Source organism: Callithrix jacchus, chromosome 3 (genome assembly GCF_049354715.1).
Source record: "Callithrix jacchus isolate 240 chromosome 3, calJac240_pri, whole genome shotgun sequence".
Classification (NCBI taxonomy): Eukaryota; Metazoa; Chordata; class Mammalia; order Primates; family Cebidae; genus Callithrix; species Callithrix jacchus.
The window spans coordinates 37,807,065-37,833,792 of NC_133504.1; the positions used below are offsets into that span (position 1 = coordinate 37,807,065).

Sequence of the window (26,728 nt, forward strand, 5' to 3'; positions counted from 1 at the left end):
TGTGTGCTCCCCACACCTGTATGGCATGTTTACAGCACAGGCTAATGTGTGGCTGCTGCGTGGCAGGGAAGGTTATACTTAGACATTCCCAGATGTGCTGCCGTGGGCTTTGAACAGGTTTCTTAAACTTCAGTTTCTTCTTCTGGAACATCAGAATTAGTAATGTCAGAGGTGTTGGAACCAGAGCGACTCCATTTTGAATAGGGGCTGGGTAAAATAGGAGACCTAATGGGCTGCATTCTCAGGAGGTTAAGCATTCTTAGTAACAGGATGACATAGGAGATTGGTACAAGATACAGGTCATAAAGACCTTGCTGATAAAACAGGTTGCAGTAAAGAAGCTAGCCAAAATCCTCCAAAACCAAGATGAAGATGAGAATGACCTCTGGCTTCTCACTGCTCGTTATACTGTAATTATAATGTATTAGATTTCTAAAAGACACTCCCACCAGTGTCATTACAGTTTACAGATGCCATGTCAATGTCAGGAAGTTACCCTATTTGGTCCAAAAAGAGGAAAAACCCCAGTTCTGGGAATCGCCTGCACCTTTCCCAGAAAACTCATGAGTAATTCACCCCTTGTCTAGCATAGAATCAAGAAATAAGTATAAGCTGCTGAGCAGCCCATGCCACTGCTCTGCCTATGGAGTAGCCATTCTTCATTCCTTCACTTCCTTAATAAACTTGCTTTCACTTTATGGACTCACTCCGAATTCACACAAGAACCCTATCTTGGGGTCTGGATCAGGACCCCTTTCTGGTAACAGTAATTACCTCCTGCCAGGTTGTTTGGTATGATTAGATCAAATTAATGGATGTGCAGAATCTCCTCACTGCTACCTTTTGCAGACGTTTCAGTACTAGATGTCAATTTTGCTTTTTTCTAAACCCATTGCTCTTAACTTTAAGGTTTGGTATTTCCAGATATTTCATTCCTCTACACCTGTGTGTTTATGTTTCACATCTGTGATTTTTTTCCCCATCTTTAGCCGAAAGGACAATTTCAAAGGCATCTAGAGTCCATGAGAGTCTAAGACAAGGTTTTACTGAACACGGTTAGTTCTAGTGTAGCTAATGACTGTACTAAAAACAGACTTTCTAGATTCCACACCATCCAATCAATCATCAATCCATGAAATTGTAAGCACCATGGACCAAATACCGTCTGAAATGCTAAGCAGCACGTATGGTCTAATTTGATGCTAAGACCCTCTCTGATATCAAGTAGATATTACATACGCCTTTTTTCTTTTATTAAAAATGTCTATGCGGTACTAGTTAATACTCTTCATGTTTTGTAGAGCACCCTATCTCCAGACCTTTCCAGTTTGCCTTTTAATGAACAGAGCAAGTAGTTTGTTTTGCCAGCTGCCTGATTTCCTTTCTGTCCACTATGCCATCTCGACTTAATGCCTCCCATGATGGGAAGTGGTTGCTAATTCAGGTCACTGGGTTAAGTAGTGAGGAAGGACTCATTTTCTCCCTCTTCGATCATACTCTGTTATTGCTGTTGCCACTTGGGTTTACTTTGAGTGGCCCCTGCTCACCTGCCCATCTGTACTCAACTCATTAGAACAACACATAGGTTGGCTGCACATCTGTGGAAGGTGGAAGGAAGCACCCTTCTCTAGAATTGAATTGTTTAGTAAAGAAGTCATAGATTATATGACCATTTTCCTACCTATTCTTTTTTTTTTTTTTTGAAGATGAAGTTATGCTCTTATTGCCCAGGCTGGAATGCAATGGCATGATCTTGGCTCACCGCAACCTGTGCCTCCTGGGTTCAAGCAATTCTCCCGCCTCAGCCTCCTGAGTAGCTGGGATTAGAGGCATGTGCCACCACGCCTGGCTAATTTTGTATTTTTAGTAGTGACAAGGTTTCTCCTTGTTTGTCAGGCTGGTCTCGAACTCCTGAGCTCAGGTGATCGCCAGTCTTGACCTCCCAAAGTGCTAGGACTTCAGGCGTGAGACACTGTGCTGGCCCCTATTCTGTCTCTCCTTAAAAAAATGCCTTTGGCTTTTCTCTGACTCTCAATTCATTTTGCATTCTCTCATCTTTTAGGAATAAAGAATTCTTTTCCTTTTTCCCATCACCTCCCACTTGCAATCTTTCAGCAAGTGCTGGGTACTCTTTCTCCAGCACTTAACTATCCAAAATGAGTCAACTTCTCATCCCTGCTTCTTTCCCCAGAGTGTGAGCCATTGTGTCTGAATTGCAGCTGTCTCTCACTTGGACTTCCTGCCTCCACTCCTGCCTCTTTTCATCCTGTTCTCCACACAGCACTCAGGGGGATCTTTCAAAATTAAAGTAGATCATTAACATGTCCTCTTCCAAAACTTCTACAGACACTCCATTGTTCTTGGAATAAAATCCAAACTATTAACCTTTACATTTTGACTGTACATAGATGGCCAATTCTATTCACTAGCTTGGTTTCTTTCCACTTTTCTTCCCTCACTTAATTTGACCTGTAAACACTGTCCTCTCCTGATTTGCTAGTTTTTGTCTGACATCCCATAGGCGAGGGATCTTTCTGGAGTTGTCCATCTTTTATTTCTGATGCCTGTACTGGTGCTTGGCATATTGTAGGAACTAAAACAAAATTAGTTGAAGGAAAGGAAGAATGGATAATTGTCCGTGTGTCTGAAATACTTAGAAGACTATTTAAAGATAATGGTCTGAAGTTCTCTGTAATGCATATAGAAAGTAGGTCTTTTCTCCAGACTCTGTTGTCAGCTGTTAAGACCCAATTTCTAGAAATATCCCCCAAGGGTATTTCGGGCCTGATGTTAACATATTCTGCCACCAAAACCCTGTTTTCTCAAAGGACATTGGCCTTTTACCTGCCTCATAGAAACTCTAGGGACTACAGATTTTGTCTATGAAACAACTAGACTAAGAACATTTAGTTGTTTTTTGGGGGGAACAAGGGAAGGAAAGGATGAAAGGAAGAGATGGCTAAGGAAAGAAAGAGATAAAAAGAGAAATATTTCAAATGAGGCCTAGCTCACCGGTAAACACAGTGGTGGGGGTAATGCTACATTTCCCACGGCTGTAGTTTGTCATCAAATATTGGTAAAAATCCTAAAGAGAGGTTGGTGTTCAGATTTAGATTCTAGCACATATATCTGTATTAATAAAGTGAACAAATCTATTTTTCTATCTTAGCTAGGGTTCTAATAGGTTGGTGCAAAAGTAATTGCGGTTTTTGCCATTAAATTACTTTTGCACCAGCCTAATATAAATTAACAAATTGGCATAGGAGTCACTTTTTTTTTTGAAACAGTAAACACAACTTTGTGTATTCTATGTGTGTGGAATTCTTTCAGTTAATAAATGTAAACCCTATTTAGTACACCAATATTGCAACTCCAAAGTGTATATGATTTCCTGGCTATGTTATTTCGAAACAGTTAATACGAGTTTCCAAATATGCATCTAATTTATGCCAGAAAATAATTTATCCATTGGAAGAATATGATTTTGTTCAGTTGAAGGTAAACCATTAATCTTTTTATATGTGTATTAAAAATATAGTTTTCTGTGACCTATAGTTATAATATTCCTGGTCATGTTAGAAGGCATTAGCAATGATTTGCTCATAACGTATACAGCATTTGCAAAAAGAGCCTATTTTCAGTCAGGTATCTCTCTCTCTCTCTCTCTCTCTTTTTTTTTTTTTGAGACAGAGTTTTGCTCTTGTTACCCAGGCTGGAGTGCAATGGCGGGATCTCGGCTCACCACAACCTCTGCCTCCTGGGTTCAGGCAATTCTCCTGCCTCAGCCTCCTGAGGAGCTGTGATTACAGGCACGCGCCCCTATGCCCAGCTAATTTTTTGTATTTTTAGTAGAGACGGGGTTTCACCATGTTGACCAGGATGGTCTCGATCTCTTGACCTCATGATCCACCCGCCTGGCCTCCCAAAGTGCTGGGATTACAGGCTTGAGCCACCGCGCCTGGCAGTTATCTCTTATACTTCAATTCTTGGGTTAATAATTACCTGCAAGAATGACTGAATGTTTTCTCATTTTAGAGGTGTTCTGGGCAAGCTATTTCTCTAAATAGCATAACTATGGTTTTGCAATTCTTTTATTTATTTATTTATTGAGACGGAGTTTCGCTCTTTTCACCCAAGCTGGAGTGCAATGGCACGATCTCAGATCACCGCAACCTCTGCCTCCTGGGTTCAGGCAATTCTCCTGCCTCTGCCTCCTGAGTAGCTGGGATTACAGGCACGGACCACCATGCCCAACTAATTTTTTGCATTTTTAGTAGAGACGGGGTTTCACCATGTTGACCAGGATGGTCTCGATCTCTTGACCTCGTGATCCACCCACCTCGGCCTCCCAAAGTGCCGGGATTGCAGGCTTGAGCCACCACACCTGGCCTGGTTTTGCAATTCTTATGGAAATTAAATGACTGCTGAGCATATTGAAGCTATCGCTGATTGATGCATTTCCCATAATGCACCTTAAACTTTCAACATAGTTTCATCATACTTTTAAGGTGTCCTTTATAAAGGAAAATAAAATGAGAAAAAGTAATGAATGTACACCCATGCAATAAACATATCATGGGTAGTGCTATTGATTAAAATGTAAATATATTAAAATGGAGAGAGTGAAAGTATATACTTATAGGTATTAGGCCTTGGTCCTATAAACACAATATTTTAAATTATTTGTCTATGTTCTGTTTTCTACTGCTGTGAGGCTATAGTTGCTGAATAAAATCTCTTAAATCTGTTGACTGATACTTTCTGAGTAACAACCTTTGTGTTGCAAAGTTACTGACTGATTGAAGAGTACAGATTGTATGTGCTTCTAGATAGTGAGTTCATTCCATTTGATTCGAATACTGTGTATAATCATTTTGTCCATCTATTGTCCATTATTGTATGAGATGTTAATTCTGTTACGTTTTATTTATTGCTTTGTTTGCAAACTGGATCAGAGGGCTTTACAGAATTAAAGAAAAGAGTGAGTTGGAAAAGAACACAAGGGAAATAGTATGGAAAACACAACACAGACGAGATCAAGCTCTTGGAAACAGAGATAATAGTTGTTAGGTATTTGTGGAGCAATATGAAAAAGGTCAGTCCTATCACAGTCAGGGTATTTGACACACATTCTGTGCTGTGTTCCACACATGTTTTGTGTATTTTATAGGTAATAGGGAGAAAATATTTTTAAATTTCATTAAGGTCCCAGGAAAACAATGTAGAAACCAGTAGCTGATTTGACTTGGTCACAGCCCGTGTATTTCTAGTGACTCAAGTGCAATGCACATGCCCTCTCTAAGGCTTGCTTTCAGTTTCTCACATTTCAGTCCATTTGTGGTAATTTGCCTGAGCCACTTTCATTTTGTCCTCGATTCCAATTACTAATATACTACCATCCAAATTCTGGCACGTGGCTTACAAAGACCGTCATGACCTGGTTCTGGTGATCCTCTCTGACTTCATCTCCAAGCATCTACTTCAGCCCTCCTCTTAAACCACCCCAGACTTCTTATCATGTTCTGAGCCTGCCGTGCCCTTTCCTGTCTCCATGATCTTGTGCCTGCTGTGCCTGCCCTTGCAGTGCCCTTCTCTCCTCTCCCTAGGAAATAAAACATGGTAAATCTGCTACCAGCTCAACTCGCTTGGTCAGCTTTTTCACCTGTAAATGGGAATGGGAATTCTTGTCCTATACAATGAGATATAATAAATGATAAATTATTATAGAATTATATCTCATTTTATAATATATTACCTATACTAGTATATTTTATCATATGTAATATAGCAATAATATATAAATTATTTTATTATATGTAATATTATAATAGTAATAATAAAAGTGAGAGATAACACGATTTTGGTGTTTGTATGTGAGTGAAAAAACCCAGGATGAGGAATGATATAAACTTGAGTTCAAGTTATAATATACATTAATATTTGCCCCAATGTCCCCAGAATAAATTTAAAAGTGGTGCAGGTCCCTGGGAGACTAATTAGAGAAGAATGTGATAGAGTAGTTTCTAGGAGGTGAGAGTGTCATGTGAGATTATTCCTTATTCCTTCCAATTATTTATTACACATTCTATTGTTTAAGGCATTGCATCAGGAAGAATTTGGGGGAGAAATTTAATAAATATGTCCAATGATTTGGGATTTTTTCCTACTTTGAATAACACTTTTATTCATTGGTGTTTTCATCTATAATATTGTGATTAGTGTTGATTAAAGCAATAGGAAAAAAATCATATAGAAAAGTGTAGGGAAAAGAGATTAAAAATAAAAGTTGTCCAGCCTGGCTAACATAGCGAAACCCTGTCTCTACTAAGAATACAAAAATTAGCTGGGTGTGGTGGTGCACCCCTGTAATCCTAGCTACTCAGGAGGCTGAGGCAGAAGAATTGCTTGAATCTGGGAGGCAGAGGTTGCAGTGAGCCAAAATCAGGCCACTGCACTCCAGCCTGGGTGACAGAATATGACTCTCAAAAAAAAAAAAAAAAAGAAAAGAAAAGAAAAAAAATCTGAGTGCGATGGCTCATGTCTGTAATCCCAGCACTTTGGGAGGCCAAGGTGGGTGGATCAGGAGATTGAGATCCTCCTGGCTATCATGGTGAAACTGTGTCTCTACTAAAAATACAAATAATTAGCCAGGTGTGGTGGCACACACCTATAGTCCCAGCTACTTGGGAGGCTGAGGCAGGAGAATTGCTTGAACCCAGGAAGTGGAGGTTGCAGTCAGCTGAGATCGTGCATTGCACTCCAGCCTGAGTGACAGAGTGAGACTCTGCCTCAAAAAAAAAAAAGTTACATGAAAGGTAGCTGTAAGGAGGGGACTTAAGATGGTGCGGTGAGAACAACCCAGGATTGAAGCTCTCGGTGAATGCGCAGAGAGGGTGAGTCGGGGCCGCATTTCCAGATGGATCTTTGTTGCCCACAGAACGGGGAAATTCCCAGGTATAAAAGAGACGCGGGATGCCAGGCAGAGGCTTTGGCTGGTGCAGCCAGCAGCTGGTGCAGACAGCGGCCGGAGCTACACAGTGCTCTGCACAAAGTGCACTGGTCCAGGTGCCCTGTTGAACTGGCAATCTGAGACTTGAGAGGGCGGAACTTGAGACTGAATGGGACTTGGACAGTGAGCCAGGCCAGGAAATTTCAGGGAAACAGTGTTTGGGGTAGCGCAGTGGGACAAACAAAATGGCAATTCCAAACGCTCCGGGTGGAGAGGTTCCCTGAGGGCACAGCTGAACCCAGGATGGTGCAGCTCCGTGGGGGAGGGGCGTCCGCCATTACCGAGGCAATCCACCCGTACTGAGGTACATGCCTATTGCTGAAGCAGCCTGCCGTTGCCGAGTGACTAGACTGCCTCCTAGCTGGGCAGGACAGCACAACGGACACTCACAAAGAAAGCCCCAACACCCCTGAGACAGAGCATCTGAGAAAAAAAGGGTTTTCTTATGAGTTCTGCTGCAGCAGAATTAAACGTAGCAGCCTAACAGCCCTGAATGAACAACAGAGCTCACAGCTCAGCACTTGAGCTCCTATAAAGTACAGACTGTCTCCTCAAGCAGCTCCCTGACCCCTCTATACCCAAAAGACTGACATTTGGCAGGCATCATTCTGGGACAAAGATAGCAGAAAAAGAAACTGGTAGCATCCCTCACTGTTCCGCAGCTGCTATAGGTGCACCCCAGACAAGCAGGGCCTGGAGTGGACCACAGCAGTCATACAGTGGAGGGGCTAGACTGGTAGAAGGAAAACCACGTAACAGAAATACTTCATCATCAACAATATGGGCGTCCACTCAGAGACCCAATTGAAAAGTCAGCAACTACTCAGATGACAGGTGGATAAACCCGCAAACATGGGAAGAAACCAGTGCAAAAAGGAGGAAAACACCTGAAACCAGAATACCTCACCTCCTAGAAAGGACCAAAACTCCTCACCAGCAAGGGAACAAAGCTGGATAGAGAATGACTGTGATGAAATGATGAAATTAGACTTCAGAAAGTGGATAATGAGAAACTTTTGTGAGCTAAAAGAACATGTTTTAAATCAATGCAAAGAAACTAAGAACCTTGAAAAAAGATTTGAGGAAATGATAACAAGAATGTATAACTTAGAGAGGAATATGAATGAACTGAAGGAGCTGAAAAACACAATATGAGAACTTCGCAAAGCATGCACAAGTTTGAACAGCCGAATTGACCAAGCAGAAGAAAGAATATCAGAAGGCGAAGATCAACTCAAAGAAATAAAACGAGAAACCAAGATCAGAGAAAAAAGCACAAAAAGGAATGAACAAAGTCTCCAAGAAATGTGGGACTATGTGAAGAGATCTAACCTACGTTTGATAGGCTTACCAGAATGTGACAAAGAGAATGAATCCAAGCTGGAAAATACTCTTCAGGACATTATCCAGAAAAATTTCCCCCACCTAGCAAGACAGGCCAACACTCAAATGCAGGAAATACAGAGAACACCACAAAGATATTCCACAAGAGCAACCACAAGGCACATAATTGTCAGATTCAACAAGGTTGAAATAAAGGAGAAAATACTAAGGGCAGCCAGAGAGAAAGGTCGGATCACCCACAAAGGGAAACCCATCAGACTCACAGCAGATCTCTCAGCAGAAACACTACAAGCAAGAAGAGAGTGAGGGCCAATATTCAACATCCTTAAAGAAAAGAACTTTCAACCCAGAATTTCATATCCAGCCAAACTGAGCTTCATAAGTGAAGGAAAAATAAAATCCATTGCAAACAAGCAAGTACTCAGAGATTTTGTCATCACCAGGCCTGCTTTACAAGAGCTCCTGAAAGAGGCACTACACATAGAAAGGAACAACCAGTACCAGCCATTCCAAAATAACACTAAATGCTAAGGAGCATCAACATACTGAAGAATCTACAACAACTAACGGGCAAATCAGCCAGCTAGCATCAAAATGGTAGTATCAAATTCACACATAACAATATTAAGCCTAAATGTAAATGAACCAAATGCACCAATCAAAAGACATAGACTGGCAAATTGGATAAAAATCCAAAACCCATCAGTGTGCTGTATCCAGGAAACCCATCTCACATGCAAGGATACACAAAGGCTCAAAATAAAGGGATGGAGGAAGATTTACCAAGCAAATGGAGAGCAAAAAAAAGCAGGAGTTGCAATTCTCATCTCCGATAAAATAGACTTTAAAGCAACAAAGATGAATAGAGACAAAGAAGGCCATTACATAATGGTAAAAGGATTGATACAACAAGAAGAGCTAACGATCCTAAACATATATGGACCCAATACAGGAGCACCCAGATACATAAGGCAAGTTCTTAATGACTTACAAAGAGACTTAGACTCCCACACAATAATAGTGGGAGACTTTAACACTCCACTGTCAATATTAGACAGATCAGCCAAACAGAAAATCAACAAGGATATCCAGGGCTTGAACTCAGACCTGGAACAAGCAAACCTGATTGACATTTACAGAACTCTCCACCCCAAATTCACAGAATATACATTCTTCTCAGCACCACATCACACCTACTCTAAAATTGACCACATAATTGGAAGTGAAGCACTCCTCAGCAAATGCAAAACAACTGAAATCATAACAAACAGTCTCTCAGACCATAGTGCAATCAAGTTAGAACTCAGAATTCAGAAACCTACCCAGAACCACACAGCTTCATGGAAACTGAACAACTGGCTCTTGAATGTTGACTGGATAAAAAATGAAATGAAGGCAGAAATAAAGAAGTTCTTAGAAACCAATGTGAATGAAGACACAACATGCCAGAATCTCTGGGACACATTTAAAGCAGTCTCTAGAGGAAAATATATAGCAATAAGTGCCCATATGAGGAGAATGGAGAGATCCAAAATTAACACCCTATCATCAAAATTGAAAGAGCTAGAGGAGCAAGATCAAAAAAACTCAAAACCCAGCAGAAGACAAGAAATAAGTAAGATCAGAGCAGAACTGAAGGAGATAGAGACACAAAAAACCCTTCAAAAAATCAATAAATTTAAGAACTGGTTTTTTGAAAAGATCAACAAAATAGACAGACCACTAGCCAGATTGATTAAAAATAAAAGAGAGAACAACCAAATAGATGCAATAAATAATGATAAAGGGGAAATCACCACAGATCCCACAGAAATTCAAACCATCATCAGAGAATATTACAAACAACTCTATGCACATAAACTAGTAAACCTGAAAGAAATGGATAAATTCCTGGACTCCTGTGTCCTCCTAAGCCTAAACCAGGAGGAAGCTGAAACTATGAATAGACCAATAACAAGGTCAGAAGTCGAGGCAGCAATTAAGAGCCTACCACACAAAAAAAGCCCTGGTCCAGATGGGTTCACAGCCGAATTCTACCAGACACACAAAGAGGAGCTGGTACCATTTCTTCTGAAACTATTCCAAATAATCCAAAAAGAGGGAATCCTTCCCAAATCATTTTATGAGACCAATATCATCCTGATACCAAAACCCAGCCGAGACCCAACAAGAAAAGAAAACTTCAGGCCGATATCCATGATGAACATAGATGCAAAAATCTTCAATAAAATATTGGCAAGCCAATTGGAACAGCAAATCAAAAAACTTATCCATCATGATCAAGTAGAATTTATCCCGGGGATGCAAGGCTGGTTCAACATACGCAAGTCTATAAACGTAATTCACCACATAAACAGAACCAAAAACAAAAACCACATGATTATCTCAATTGACGCAGAGAAAGCATTTGACAAAATTCAACAGCCCTTTATGCTAAAAACCCTCAAGAAACTCGGTATCGATGGAACGTATCTCAAAGTAATAAAAGCTATTTATGACAAACCAACAGCCAATATCATACTGAATGGGCAAAAACTGGAAGCATTCCCTTTGAAGTCTGGCACTAGACAAGGATGCCCTCTTTCACCACTCCTATTCAATATAGTACTGGAAGTTCTAGCCAGAGCAATCAGGCAAGAAAAAGAAATAAAGGGTATTCAAATAGGAAAGGTGGAAGCCAAATTGTCTCTATTTGCAGACGACATGATAGTATACCTAGAAGACCCCATCGCCTCAGCCCAAAAACTCCTGAAACTGATAAGCAACTTCAGCAAAGTCTCAGGATATAAAATCAATGTGCAAAAATCACAAGCCTTCCTCTACACCAATAACAGACTTAAAGAAAGTCAAATCAAGAACAAACTGCCATTCACAATTGCTACAAAAAGAATAAAATACCTTGGAATACAACTCACAAGGAACGTAAGGGACCTCTTCAAGGAAAACTACAAACCACTGCTCAACGAAATAAGAGAGGACACAAACAGATAGAGAAACATTCCATGTTCATGATTAGGAAGGAGTAATATCGTGAAAATGGCTATACTGCCCAAAGTAATTTACAGAATCAATGCTATCCCCATCAAGCTACCATTGACTTTCTTCACAGAACTGGAAAAAACCACCATAAACTTCATATGGAACCAAAAGAGAGCCTGCATAGACAAGTCAATTCTAAGCAAAAAGAACACAGCAGGAGGCACCACAATACTGAATTTCAAACTATACTACAAGGCTACAGTAATCAAAACAGCATGGTACTGGTACCAAAACAGAGATATAGACCAATGGAACAGAACAGAGGCATCGGAGGCAACACAACATATCTACAACCATACAATCTTTGATAAACCTGACAAAAACAAGCAATGGGGAAAGGATTCCCTGTTTAACAAATGGTGTTGGGAAAACTGGCTAGCCATGTGCAGAAAGAAGAAATTGAACCCCTTCCTGACACCTTACACTAAAATTAACTCCAGATGGATTAAAGACTTAAACATAAGACCTGGCACCATAAAAACCCTAGAAGGAAATCTAGGCAAAACTATCCAGGACATAGGAGTAGGCAAGAACTTCATGAACAAAACACCAAAAGCATTGGCAACAAAAGCCAAAATAGACAAATGGGACCTAATCAAACTCCACAGCTTCTGCACGGCAAAAGAAACTGTCACTAGAGTGAATCGGCAACCAACAGAATGGGAAAACATTTTTGCAGTTTACCCATCTGACAAAGGGCTGATATCCAGAATTTACAAAGAACTCAAACAGATTTACAGGAAAAAAACAAAGAAGCCCATTCAAAAATGGGTAAAGGATATGAACAGACATTTTACGAAAGAAGACATATATGAGGCCAACAATCATATGAAAAAATGCTCATCATCACTGGTCATTAGAGAGATGCAAATCAAAACCACATTGAGATACCATCTCATGCCAGTTAGAATGGCGATTATTAAAAAATCTGGAGACAACAGATGCTGGAGAGGATGTGGAGAAAAAGGAACACTTTTACACTGTTGGTGGGAGTGTAAATTAGTTCAACCATTGTGGAAGACAGTGTGGCGATTCCTCAAGGCCTTAGAAATAGAAATTCCATTTGACCCAGCAATTCCATTACTGGGTATATATCCAAAGGACTATAAATCGTTCTACTATAAGGACACATGCACACAAATGTTCATTGCAGCACTGTTTACAATAGCAAAGACCTGGAACCAACCCAAATGCCCATCGATGATAGACTGGATTGGGAAAATGTGGCACATATACACCATGGAATATTATGCAGCAATCAGAAATGATGAGTTTGTGTCATTTGTAGGGACATGGATGAATCTGGAGAACATCATTCTCAGCAAACTGACACAAGAACAGATAATGAAATACCGCATATTCTCACTCATAGGTGGGTGATGAAAAATGAGAATACATGGACACAGGGAGGGGAGTACTAAACGCTGGGGACTGTTGAGGGGGAAAGGGGAAGGCCAGTGGGATGGGGAGCTGGAGGGATAGCCTGGGGAGAAATACCAAATGTGTGTGAAGGGGAGAAAGGAAGCAAAACACACTGCCATGTGTGTACTTATGCAACTGTCTTGCATGTCTGCACATGTACCCCAAAACCTAAAATTCAATAAAAAAAAAAATGGTAGCTGTAAATGAAATATGAGGAACTGTTGTGGGCAACAGAATAGAAGAGTGGGGAAAAGTGGTATCACAGAGTACAGAATTTTAAACTAAAATATTTGAGTTAGAATCCAAATAGGGTAAGCACATTTTTGTGTGACTTTAAAAAAAACTACCAAATGAAGATGGCATAACCCTATCATTAGGCAGGTTTTGAAAATTCCGATTCTCCTATAGACGTTTCTTGAGAGTAAGGGTAAATTTGCATATTCACTTTGTGTCTATTTTACAGTGTGGGGAAATAGCTAACAATTTGATATTGCATGATTTGCAAATTCTCAGAAGAGTTAATCTCTTATGAAGGTATTTCATTATAATTATTATTTCTAATTACGGTAGCTTTGCTTTATAATTACTGATTTTAGGGTATGTTCATGTATGCTTCCTTCATGGTTTTTCTTTTTTTGTTCGTCCACCACAAGAACTAAAAATTTAGACTATACTTTATTGCTCAGGGGAGGTAGAGCCCAAAAAACTTTCTAGAGTCCTCACTCTCTTGACTTTAAGTTCCAAAGCTTTAGAGTCATGGCTTTCAATGGCCAAAGACAGGTGCTTGAGAGAGAGAATATATATTTTTTTCTTTTTACTTATTTGTTAGATTCTACCATATTGGTCTTGAACATTAAGACCGAGTGATGAAGGACACAGAATATCCAGTCTTTCTACAACCTCTAGAGAGAGTTAAGGGTTAAGCATGTGTGATGCTCTCAAAGCAGTTTTTCTGAACCTGCTGAAGACTAAATGTGAGAAGGAAGCATCCTGTCCTTTTGGCACTAAAACTCGTGAGGGGAAGGCAGGAGGTGGAAATTGCTAAGAGAATCTAGGGGACTGCCTAAGCAGCAGTGATTCTTGTCTCAAATCCTAATGTCCAGCTCAAAAAAAGGGCAAGTGTCTAGGAGAAGCAGGGGCTTGATGTGAGGGAGGCAATGGTGAATGGGTGGGCTAGACACAGGGCTTTTGTCAGCCCCAAATTTGCCTGGGTCCCCAGTAGCTGAGGAAGGACACTTGAGTGCTTTCTGTGCTCTCCTGAAGGCTATGAGCAGACGGTAGTGGTGGTCTTTGGTGAGAAGTGTGTGTATTAGCTGGAGAACAATATGGAGGAGTGGTTGAATGTTTTGGTGGGTGCTGATGTCACCCATCCCTGCCAGAGAGTTAACCCTCATGAGTAGCTGCCAAAGTGACTGCAGATGTTCACCTCTCTACCTGCCTCCTCAGTTTTGATGTTTGCAAATCTGTCACCGAAATCAGATGCTGTTGGTCAGAAGGGAAAAAAGGTAGATCAGGTAAGATTTCTTAAGTGATTGAGATTGTATTTTATCTATAGTTCTACCAAAAAGACATCTGTGCTCATATGTTTATCACAGCACTACTGGCAATAGCAAAGACATGGAATCCATTTAGATGCCCACAAACAGTAGATTGGATAAAGAAAATAGGGTACATATATACCACGGAATACTACAGAGTCATAAAAAAACGAAATCATGTCCTTTGCAGCAACAGGGATGCAGCCGGAATCCATTATCCTGAGCAAATCCACTGAGAGACAGAAAAACAAATGCTGTATGTTTTCACTTATAAGTGGGAGTGAAACACTGGGTGCATGGGCAAACATGCACAAAAAGATGGGGGCAAGTAGACGCTGGGGATTCCAAAAGGGGAGGAGGGGCAAATTCTGAAAAACTGTCTATCAGGTGCTATGCTCATTGCACAGGTGATGGGATCATTAATAGCCCAAGCCTCAGCATCACACGATATATGCATGTAACAAACCTGAACATGTACCCCCTAAATGCAAAAAAAAAAAAAAAAACCCAAACTGAAAGAAAACCCAGATTGCATTTAAAGAAAAAGTGCCCAATTTTAAAACCAAGCTATGAATTAGCAAATTCAAATGTTCTATCATTTTATGCAGGGGTCATAAGAAATATAATTATGCACTATAATAGAAATATAAATTGTAATTTTTGCACATCTGAGGTTTGTGGTCTATAAACATGAAAATGTTTAAACTGTATATCATACCTGGATTTGGTATGCTTAATGCTAAAGATGGCATAAGACTCTCTCTCTTTTTTTTTTTTGAGACGGAGTTTCACTCTTGTTACCCAGGCTGGAGTGCAACGGCGCGATCTCGGCTCACCGCAACCTCTGCCTCCTCGGTCAGGCAATTCTCCTGCCTCAGCCTCCCGAGTAGCTGGGATTACAGGCATGCGCCACCGTGCCCAGCTAATTTTTTGTATTTTTAGTAGAGGCGGGGTTTCACCATGCTGACCAGGATGGTCTCGATCTCTTGACCTCGTGATCCACCCGCCTCAACCTCCCAAAGTGAGCCACTGTGCCCGGCAAGACTCTGCGTGTGTGTGTGTGTGTGTGTAGTAGTTTATAACATTTCCTTCCACCTTCAAACCTTGTGTCAGAGAATGCTGGCATTACCTTTTTTCACCTTTCCTGAATCCCTCCCTAATCCCATGCTTTCTGAGGAAAAAAAGGACAAAACTGAAGGGAGGATTCTCTTGAAAAATTTAGTTTGAATAGAAAGTAAATTTTGTGTTGAAGATGACCCTGTGCAGTAGGGGAATGTGTGTGTCAGGAGTGGATCAGGAGTGAGTGGCTGAGTGACTGGAGGAAACAGAGGGACAGAGAGTGAGGCCACGGGGCCTTGGATCAAAGAGAGAAATCAGGAAGAGTCAAAGGCAGGCCAGGTGCAGTGGCTCATGCCTATAATCCCAGCACTTTAGGGAGGCTGAGATAGGCAGATGCCTTGAGCTCAGGCGTTTGGGACCAGCCTGGGCAACGTAGTGTGTCTTCCTCCCTATAAAAACTGAAAAAAAAATTAAGTGCCGGGCCTGGTGGCTCATGCCTGTAATCCCAGAATTTTGGGAGGCCGAGGTGGGAGGATCACCTGAGGTCAAGAGTTCAAGACCAACCTGACCAACATGGAGAAACCCTGTCTTTACTAAAAATACAAAAACTGGTCAGGTGTGGTGGCGCATGCCTGTAATCTCAGCTACTCAGGAGGCTGAGGCAGGAGAATCGCTTGAACCTGGGAGGTGGAGGTCATGGTGAGCCGAGATTGCACCATTGCACTCCAGCCTGGTCAACGAGAGCAAGACTGTGTCTCAAAAAAAAAAAAAAAAATTAAATAGGCATGGTGGCACGCACTTGTAGTCCCAGCAACTCGAGAGGCTGAGTTGGGAGGATTGCTTGAGCCAGTGTGGCAGCGTTTGCAGTGAGCTGAGACTGCACCACTCATTTCAACCTGGGCAGGAGAGCAAGACACAGTCTCAAAAAAAAAAAAAGACTTGAAGAACAGAAGAGGGTATGGAGCTTTCAAATTGAACCTGCTACTTTTACTAGCATAGAAACTTTGAGAAAAGGTGCCCAAGAGCCAGAAGCACTACAGAAGCTTTGTACAGATTTTTACATTAAAATGGATTTGATAGACAAATGATTTGCCACATTATTTTGGATTACCACTGAAGACAAATGCTCAGTGGTTGAGAAAATAGCAACAAACAAAAACAATCCCTCTTTCCAGGGAGCTTAAATTGTTGTGCTGTAAGTTCACAGGATCAGGGGAAGGAGTGCAATTAGAAGGGCAGAAATAAACATCTAAATTTGACTTTGCTAAACTGGCCACCTCTCTTGATCTTAACACAAAGAGGGAGGTTAAATGGAGGTTAAAAAGCTAACAGAAAGCATGACTGATGATGTCACTGCGTCTAAGTTTGACATGTGTGAGAAAGTAGGAACATTTATAAACCATGAGGCAGTTTTGCAATTTCTAGCAAATCAGCCACAACTGAGAATTCAAAAACGGCAGATCTTCTGGACCATTGAAAGGGAATCAAACAGTTCCAGCCTGCTCTGGGAAAAACCCATTAAAACATCAAAAGGCTGGGGTGAGCAACAGAGGGTGAGAGGAGCAGATAAAAAGAATCAGATGTTTTATGAGTAAAGGTAATGGCAGAGTGGATTGTGCTGTATCTCAGAAGCCAATACCCGATGCACCTGAGAACAGTTATTTTCATTAATTTATACTTGCAATATATGACTGGATAAAAGCTTCCAAAAAAGCTTTGTAGGGAAGCTTATCTGATTTCTTTTATTAGATCCAGGTACATGCACATATAAATTTTGTTCAAAATTTGTCATTTCATATCCATTTGCATGTTCTATTTTATAATGTTTTAATTTTATATCTGTAAAGTAAGATTTATCTATTTAAATGGCTGCAACTACAGAACTCTGCAGGGTCATAACTTGCTTGTGCTGTGACGATCAGGTGTTGGAACCAATTTACACAACCCTGCAAAAATTAGCCAAAAATGTCCATGAATCCAGGTAACTGCAAAATGAGGGAGGGGTATAGTCTGCAAATAGTATGTTCAACAGGCAGCTGTTCTCTCTGAAAGTCTTAATTCATGAGAAGGAAGTATTTATTAGGGAAATGAAATGAGTAGAAAGAAGAATTTGTGTTGTAAGATTTGGGACCAAGACAGAGTTTCTCTTTGTGGCTATTTTGTCAGAAGGTATGGTGAGACTAAAAAATACAGAGAATCATTAAGATAGGAAGAAGAAATTAAGTGCTAAGGGAGAAAGAGGAACTGGTTAATTAGAACTGGAAACCAGGATCTAGGCTGCTTAGAGGCCACGTAAGGAAATGCTGTCAGGAGTCCACTTGGCACTAAACAGACAATCTGTGGGAGAGAAGCAAAGCAGGAGAAACCAAATACACAGCAGGATCAAAACCTGAAGGAGTTTGGGAGTGGTGGCTCACACCTGTAACATCAGCTCTTTGAGAGGCTGAGGTGGGTGGATGGCTTGAGCCCAGGAGTTCGAGAGCAGTCTGGGCAACGTGGTGAGACTCCCATCTCCAAAAAAACAAAAACAAAAGCCCAAACCCCAAAAATTAGCCGGGCAAGGTGGTGTGCATCTGTGGTATCAGCTACTCAGGAAGCTGAGGTAGGAGGATCACTTGGGTCCAGGAGGTTGAGGCTGCAGTGAGCTGTGATTGCACCACTGCATTCCAGCCTGGACCACAGAGCAAAACACTGTCTCATAAACAACAACAACAACAACAACAGAAAAAAGAGATCAGATTTTCATGGTAGCAGTTTACGACCACTGTGGGATTCACGTTTTACCATATCAGGAATGAATACCTTGGGGTTAACATGCAGTGAGGATGCTCTGTGAGTGCCTTTTCAATCCCCACAAAGTTGGGGGTTGAAACATGTAACTCCATCTCAGGAAACTGTGTGCTGGGGTGGGAAGGAGGAAAGCAGTAAGTTTACAGATATTGGATTCCCTATGACCAGAGCCTCCACTGTCGCCCTCTCTGAAACATGCACAGGCAAAAAGACAGAAGAGATGGCATTTGTTTTTGGTGGGAATGAAGAGGTTATGGAGTGGTGAAGCACACAGGTATTTGGTGCCTACTTTTTCTGCAGCATCCAGAAAAAAGGGCATCTGTCTGGACACTAGAAGTATCTGAGAGATTCTGATAGTCTATAAATCACTCCTGAGAAGTTGGCAAAGTTTCTTCTGCTGTGGCAATGCTCAGTCTCATTTTTCATCCTGTGGCACATGAAGCCCCCCTCATCTTCGAGAGGTGACCCCAAGGGCTATATTCATGATTTATTTACGTGGCATGTGATGAAAAGGGCTGCATCGTTAGAGAAGAGTCTATTATCTGGGGAATAGGACAGGAGCATGGCCTGGAGAGGAGATAGTAATAGTGAAGATATCCATTGGGTGTTAACATACTCTGAGCATCTTTCTTTCTTTCTCTCTTTCTTTCTTTCTTTCTTTCTTTCTTTCTTTCTTTCTTTCTTTCTTTCTTTCTTTCTTTCTTCTTTCTTTCTTTCTTTCTCCTTTCTTTCTTTCTTTTTTTTTTCTTCCTTTCTTTTTTTTTTGCTGAGATAGGGTCTTGCTCTATTGTCCAGGTTGGAATGCAGTGGCACCATCTTGGCTCACTGCAACCTCTGCCCCCCAGGCTCAAGTGATCCTCCCACCTCAGCTTCCTGAGTAGCTGGACATAGATACTCACCACCATGACTGGCTAAATTTTGAATTTTTTGTAGAGATGGGGTCTTGCCATGTTGCCCAGGCCGGTTTTGAACTTCAAGGCTCAAGCAATCCACCTGCCTTGGCTTCCCAAAGTGCTGGGATTACAGGTGTGAGCCGCTGCCCCTGGCCTTACGCTAAGCATTTAAAAAATCCCTTTCATTAAAGTTCCTCTGGGTTTGGCTATAGACATGGTGAAGAGGAGGTGCAATGAGAACCTTTCTCTCCTTAGTTGTGAGAATGATTTAAATGTTTTTCTATAAGGTAGGTATGTGAAGAAGGATTATACTAGCTTAGTATAATTTGGCAAAGATCATTGAGGCTATTGGCAAAGGTCATTGAGGCTAGGATTTTGGTAGATAATAAACTTATTTTCATAATCTCCATCTAGGTTCTTTCTATTTTAAAGTGATATTTTACCCTTCTGATATTTTAGCCTTTACCTTGCCCGTTTCGTCCTACATATGAAATTGCAGACCCACTTTTAAACGTGAGTGAAGAATAAGAGAGTTGAAAACTAAAGGGAACACAGCTATATGGCCTTAGTTTCTTTCTATGTGGAAAAAGGGGATGTTGTCCTTTAGAGCTTTATCTTGCCTTCCAATTCAAAAAAGTCTAATTTAGGAAACTGAAATTTAAACTACTACCTGAGCAACATTAAGTAGAAACTATCTAAGTAATAGCAATTCACTCGAGGATCAGACTGTGGGAAGTGGAAAAAGAAACTTCATATTCTTCTTTAAATGAATTAGATGAGAACCAAGGGAAAAGATTAGTAGGAGGCAACAGCATAACTATATTTTTGTTTTGTTTTATTTTATTTTTCGGAGATGGAGTCTCGGTCTTGTCACCCAGTCTGTGGTACAGTGGTGCAATCTCGGCTCACTGCAACCTCTGCCTCCTGGGTTCAAGCAATTCTCCTGTCTCAGCCCCCTGAGTAGCTGGGATTACAGGGGTCCACCACCATAGCTAGCTAATTTTTGTATTTTTAGTAGAGATGGGGTTTTGCCGTGTTGGCCAGGCTGGTCTTGAACTCCTGACCTCAGGTGATCCACCCACCTTGGCCTCCCAAAGTGCTGGGATTAGAGGTGTGAGCCACTGTGCCCGGCCAACTATATGTTTTAATGAATGTAATAGCTCATATAATTGTGTGGCCTCTTAGTTCAAGTGAATCCTCTAACAAAAAAAATATTAAAAATCTCAACAGCTTTTTTTTTTTTAAGGCTGAATCTTACTATTAAAGAATATATTAGATTATCTGCTGTTTCATTTGTAGCTAGTCATGTGGGTAACATTTTGGTTCAACTGAGTACCTTGCCTAAATGTACAGCTAGGATTGCATTTGGAAACAGGAGCTAAGGAGAGAGAGCTGGCTTCACCTGCACTATAGAATGAGAATTTGAGTTCCTGGAGCAATATGGGAGGAGGAGTTGAGGAAGAATGATGGGGAGAGAGAGGTGGAGTCACTGGTACAATGGCCAGAGGCAAGGGCTCCAGGTGGCCTAGACCAGCCGGTGGAAGTCCCAAGAGTACCATTCCCAAAGGTTAATTCTCAGGCATCTTTTGAAAATATTGATGATTTCCAAATGGTGTATTTATTGGTATAAAAGATTGAAGAAATAAGGAGACCCAGTTAGTTCAGGTAGTATTGAAATAATTATAAAATGAATCTATTTAACAACAAATCAAATAATATCCAGATCACTATAAAATACAGTTATTTAGTAGGAAAATACCTATTTCTGACATGAATAACACGACATCTCCCTTCACACTGTCCCTTTTCCAGTTGACATTTATTTTTATTGTGAAAGGGAACAAAACCTAAATTTGAAATATTCACAACTTGCACCTGCTTATCTCTAAAGAAGGAAAGAGCTTTTGGTTTAGTGTTGGGTCCTTGTTGTTCTGATCAGAGAAATAGATGAAGCCGTAGAATTTTGAAAGTTGCGAGTGTATTGGATCACTACACATAGGCAGGAAGTAGAGCTGTTGGGTGGTAGGGCTAATAAAATGTCCAGGAGAAGGGAGAGGTGAGCTAATATAGGAATTAAGTCAATATTTATTGGCACTTGCTATATATATAGCTAAGTGACATGTGTTGCAAACAAAAGTGTTCTATATATTCAAATTATTTGCATGTGTATTCTAATTCATCAGTTGCTGGTGTATCTGAGGAATGTATACAAAGCAGATAGCGCCGGCTCGTAAGAGGAGATACATAAACTCCTAGCATGGATTTGCTGAACTTGCCTTGGGTGGGGAGGCCCTCACCCTAGGTGGAGGAAGCCCTGGATTTACCAGCTTTGAGACTTTGGGCTGGTCAATATGTCTTTATTTTCTAATATCTAAAATACAGAAAGATCTAACTTGCTTGAAGGTCAGTGAGCTAGATCAGGGGTCTGTTAAGGCCACTTTAAATTGCACGATATTATAATTTAAGAAAGTGTCAGAATTGAATCATGTTTAGTAGTACAGGCTTTTCAAGAAGACACACTTGGATTCAAGTCTCTTTTGCAACACTTACTAGGAAGTGCTGCCAGGAATGCTACCAGACATTTCTCATTTTCCGTTTCCTATTTTATAAAGCAAGACTATCTCATAGAGTTATTATAGGAATAAAACAAGATCATGATTGTAAAGCACTTGCATTGTTCCTGGCCCATGGAGACCTCTCGATAAATGCGAAATAGAAAAACAACCACACCCACAAGTGTAAAGATTGGAATCAAATGGTCTAAATGCTTACAGTTTTTCAGATAAAAAGTTAAACCTAACCAGAATACTCAACTCCAGGCATTTTAGTTTAACAAGTTCGTACTGATGTGTGAAATTGTGCTTGAAGGACTAGTTTACAAACATAATAATTTCCCTTTTTGTAGATCAGGGTGCATTTGGACAGATTCATTTCTTTCCATTTGAAACAATATGATTCAAAATACATAGTAAAAACAATACAAACTTGTCAGCAGCCTCCAGAAGTATAAAGTGGTGAGAAGTTATTTAATTGGTACCATGCATGTAACTCCGGTGATGGATACCTAAGAGTCCTGACTTGACCACTGTGCAATGTAACAAAATTGCACTCATGCCCCATAAATTTATACAGACTAAAAAACCCCAACTCCCGACCAAGGACAAGATGGAACACAATATACTTCCGCAGTCTGTATATTGGTATATTTATTCTCCCATCTTTTGGAATTGGATAAATATGCCAGCATTCTCTTTTTCCATGTACTAACCAAGCTAATGATCTGTTCTGGAATTGTCTCTTCCTTTTCCCTCCTTCATAGCTACAGAAGAAAATTGCTAAAACTTAGGTCAGTGCTGGGGTCTAAAGCAAAGGCCAGCTAGTCTGGTAGTCTGGTAAGTGTCTCTAGGAGTCTGAAAGTGAGGACCTTACTAGCTGGGCCAGTCCTTGGAAAAATACTAAAGTGGATCAAGCTTATGTTTGAACACCTTCTATTTCCTATGTCTTCACTTGTTCCCTGCGTATCTAAAATATTAAGTAAAAGAATTGCTTTGCTTAGTAATATCATTTAAGTAATAATAAAGCATTTTCTGATAAGAACTTATAATTCAAGTTGTCCTGGGGATTTTTTAACTATGAATTTTGAAATAATTATGTACTTATAAGAAGTTGAAAAAAAGTAGTATAGAGAGGTCCCATATACCTTTCACCCAGCTTTCCTTCATTTTACATAATCATGGTACATTATAAAACAAGAAATTAACATTGGCACAATACAATTAATTAGACTATGTACAGAAGGATTTTCAAAGAATGAAAAATTCTCAAGGCTAAAAGGAAATATCTTCTAAGTATTCATGTCACCTCTGTTTGTGTGGACCTCAATTTTTGCACTTGTCTCATTGAATTGAATGAGATCAACTTGCTGTCTTCTTCATTCTATCCCTTCAGAGCAGGGACCATGTCTTTGCACTGGTCTCATTGAATTCTAGATCAACTTGTTGTCTTCTCCATTCTATCCCTTCAGAGCAGGGCCCATGCTTTCTTTAATAAGATAGGTGAATAAGACATGGTCCCTGCTCTGACATTCATAGGTATTTTTGGTTCAAACGATGACTAACAGTTGCTTACGTCTGTAACAGGCTTTATAGTTTTCAAAGCCTATTATACACATTTTTGCTGCTGAGAATTAGTATGGATGAGGGGAGAGAGCATGGGCTTTGAAACCATTAAAATTTTGGCATTTATTAGCTTGAGTCTTGTGACAAGGCGCTGAATGTCCTGCCTCATGTGCTTAATTGTATCCACATAGCAGAGTTGTTGTGAAGATTCAGGGGGTAATTTTTGTAATAAAGGACTGAACACAGGGGGTCTGAGAGGCAGATAGGGTAAAGGATTTGATTGCCATTTCACACATTAAGACTCAGAGGAGGTAAGTCATTTATGAAAACCATAGAACCGGTGCATGGTGGTGCAGCTAAGCATCTTAGGTTAGGTGTCTTCCATGATATCACATCGCCTTTCCCATAACAGGAAAGTGGATATAAGAGCAAAAGATAACAAAGCAAACACACAAATAAACAACAACCATAGGGGGGTTACAGAGGTTTCAGAATTTGTCCTTATGCATGGCTGTGGATTCTCTTTGGTATGTGTCCAGGAAACTCTCACTTAGGTGGGGCCTGGGTGACGGGCTACACTCAAGGTGAGCCATGGTGGGTGCTCTTTCAGTGGGTCCCTGCCAAGTGTTCCCCTACCCTGACATGCAGTTAACACTATGTAGCCAGGAATTGGCTTGCCAAACTTTGCAACAAATGTTTATGCCCTCATTTCCTGGGGAAGGCATGAAAGGATGAGAACTTGCAGCTCTCAACTTACACTATACTCTCAAATTTTCTTTTTAATCAAGAGAGAAGTTAAAACTTAAAGAGACAGGGTTTTGGCATCGTCATCACCACCATCATTATTTCCTGTCCATGAAAATAATTTGTTAACAAAAGGGTACATGTAAACATGGAATTTTTTCCTAACCTGAAATGACTGGTAACACAGTGGCCAAAGTTGCTTCCCAAACTGCCCTAAACACCTTTTACATGCCCTTGCATCCTTCATACTAGAATGACTATTTTGGAAGTATTCCTTTGGCTTATTTAATCTGCTCATTTCATTGAAATGGAATAGGGAATAGTAAAATGTGTTATTAATTTTTGAAGCTGTTGACCACAAATGTCAAAAGCTCTGGTAGTTTGAACACGGAATTATAATTGGAAACGTTACATTTTTGGTGATGGTTTGCAACTTATTGTTTTCCCTTCAGTTAAAAAATCAAGATTAGAGCTGAAGAAAGCTAGGACTAGAATATTTCCCCGGGATTCTGAATAGTTTCTCTGGTTTTGAGGCCATCCTCTAACTTTAAATCATCTCATTTGGATGAGATGGAGTGGAGGAAAGGAGGAAAGAAGGAGAAAGAGGAAAATATAATCACTTTAGTACATCAGAATTGGGAGAGTTAGGATTGAAAATTACCCTGAGACATTTCTTAATAGAAAAGCTCAGAGTTTACAAAACTTAGGCAAACTTTTAGAGACAGAGGAACAATTAAAAGGCTTGTTAAGTTCTAAGTTAGTGAAAGCCACATTCCTGGAATCGTAAAGTGTTAAAGATACACAGAAAGTTTTATTCTTGGTTTGGCTTTGATTTTTCATCATTTATTACCTAAGAAACAAAAACATTTTATTTCTATCTACATAGTGTAATTCAAATGGAGCTTAATATACAACAACTCTTTCTCTTGAATTTAAAAAAGATTTTCTGAAAAATAAACCATAGCACACATACAGAAAACAAAATGTGTCATTATGGTAAAAATAACATGTCCATTGGAGCTTCTTGTGTGCCTGTGTTTTTCATTGCTTTGTGCTTTCCCTTGCTTTTTTTTTTTCTTTTCAGGGAACGGTAGTAAACTTTCCTAAATAAAAAGAGTTTTATGAATGCATCTCTGCTCAGAAGCACACCTCTGATAGCAAATCACCAAGGATAAGGGCGACAAAGCGTTACAATGACACAGAAACTGGCACAAATGTGAAGGCTTTCCTAGGTTATTTCAATGAACATATTCCTTGAACACAGTTTCTTTAACAATTACCACTCTTTAAATACTATAATGCTGCTTATTATATCAATTGTATGAATTGGTTGATATGAAGCCTAGGTTTACATGGCATGTTAGTCTTGCTTCACTATTGACTATGACAAGATGTTACAGTTTTTAATACAAATACCGAATATATACTAAGAAGAACAATTCTGAAGTGAGATTACAATTTTATCAGTAAATGCATTTTATCTTAAAAGCAGAAATATAAGGAATAAACATTCGTGCTGTGGTTATTCCATAAAATTCTAAGGCATACAAAATTAGATACTGTGCATACTTACAATATTTTCCAATAATTAAGATGTAGAAGAAGACGGGACCAGATGCCATTTCCTTTCTTTTAGCAACTGATTAATAAAAGTGAACAAAATTCGGTCTTGATTTCTGAATCACACACGGCTCACGGCGGTTGTGTGCTATTTCTGTCTGCAATCTTAGAAGCTACAAAGCAGTCCTCCCTCCTTCCACTCCCATTTCCTTTCTCTCTCTCTTTCCATTCCCTCTTTTTTTCTTTCCTCTTTTCTATTCTCGGGATCTCTTCTCCCCACCCTCCTTCTCTAAATGTCCTAATCTCCTTCTTTACACACACACACACACACACACACGCATGCACGCACACACACACACAGACAAAGCTGAGTGGCAAGAAAAAGTTTCAGAGAACACACAGGCTGTTCTTGTTCGCTAAAGATCTTGTTTTTATGTTCTGCGACAATCTACAAATGAGGGTGTACACGATTACTGAGAAATGTCTGAATTGATCGAAGATACACTACTAGAAAGAAATTGAGCTAGAGATATCTCATAAGCAAAAACATATTCTTTCCCCTTATGACATAGGACTAGGAAAAGAACAGAATTACACAGGGCAAAATGCCTTTGTGGAATTAACTATGGGGCAGGCATTAAAGTGTAACTACAGCAATAATTTACAAACTGTTTGAGTTTGGGAAGTCGAACAATAGTATATTGTTGAAAGAAGAATTCAAAAGAATAAAACTATTTAAAATCCTTTTGAACTTGTGAATTTTGCTACAATGGAGACCCTGAGTGTCACTGCCTGTCCTGAAGCAAAGCTGTCCTGGGCTTGATTTGTAGGTCCCTTGTGCCGAGGCTTGGCTTTCTGGAACAGAATATCCATGCAACAATGTAGTTGTGATGACCAGCACAGGGCATAGTGAGTGTGTGGTGTAGGTCCTAGCACAACACAGGTGATTACTAAATGATAGTCATTCATACCAGCAGGGAGAAAAGGTATGAAAATGCAATGAACATTTTTGTAAACTGCATTTTCTTTTAACCAGGCTGTCATTCTTATTTTGCAACTTGCTAATGAATTTCTGGAACAAATGGGTAGTAGCCCTTTGACATGAGGAATTTATTTTTGAGGTTAATGCTCCCTATTAGTAGATACACAAGTAGAATCTGTTTGAATTACGTATCTGTATGTTATTGACCTCAATGTAATAAGCCTATTTTA

At 40.1% G+C, this 26,728-nt stretch overlaps 1 protein-coding gene across 1 annotated transcript in view; it reads right to left on the reverse strand.

The window, feature by feature from the left end:
- RXFP1 (relaxin family peptide receptor 1) overlaps window positions 1–25,743 on the reverse strand; it is a 149,465-nt gene extending 123,722 nt beyond the window's left edge. Inside the window, exon 1 of the mRNA XM_002806637.6 lies at window positions 25,530–25,743. Within this exon, the coding sequence (XP_002806683.3) occupies window positions 25,530–25,578 (49 nt within the window). The 5' untranslated portion in view covers window positions 25,579–25,743. The remainder of the gene's footprint in view (window positions 1–25,529) is intronic.
- Between the last annotated feature and the right edge of the window lie 985 nt (window positions 25,744–26,728).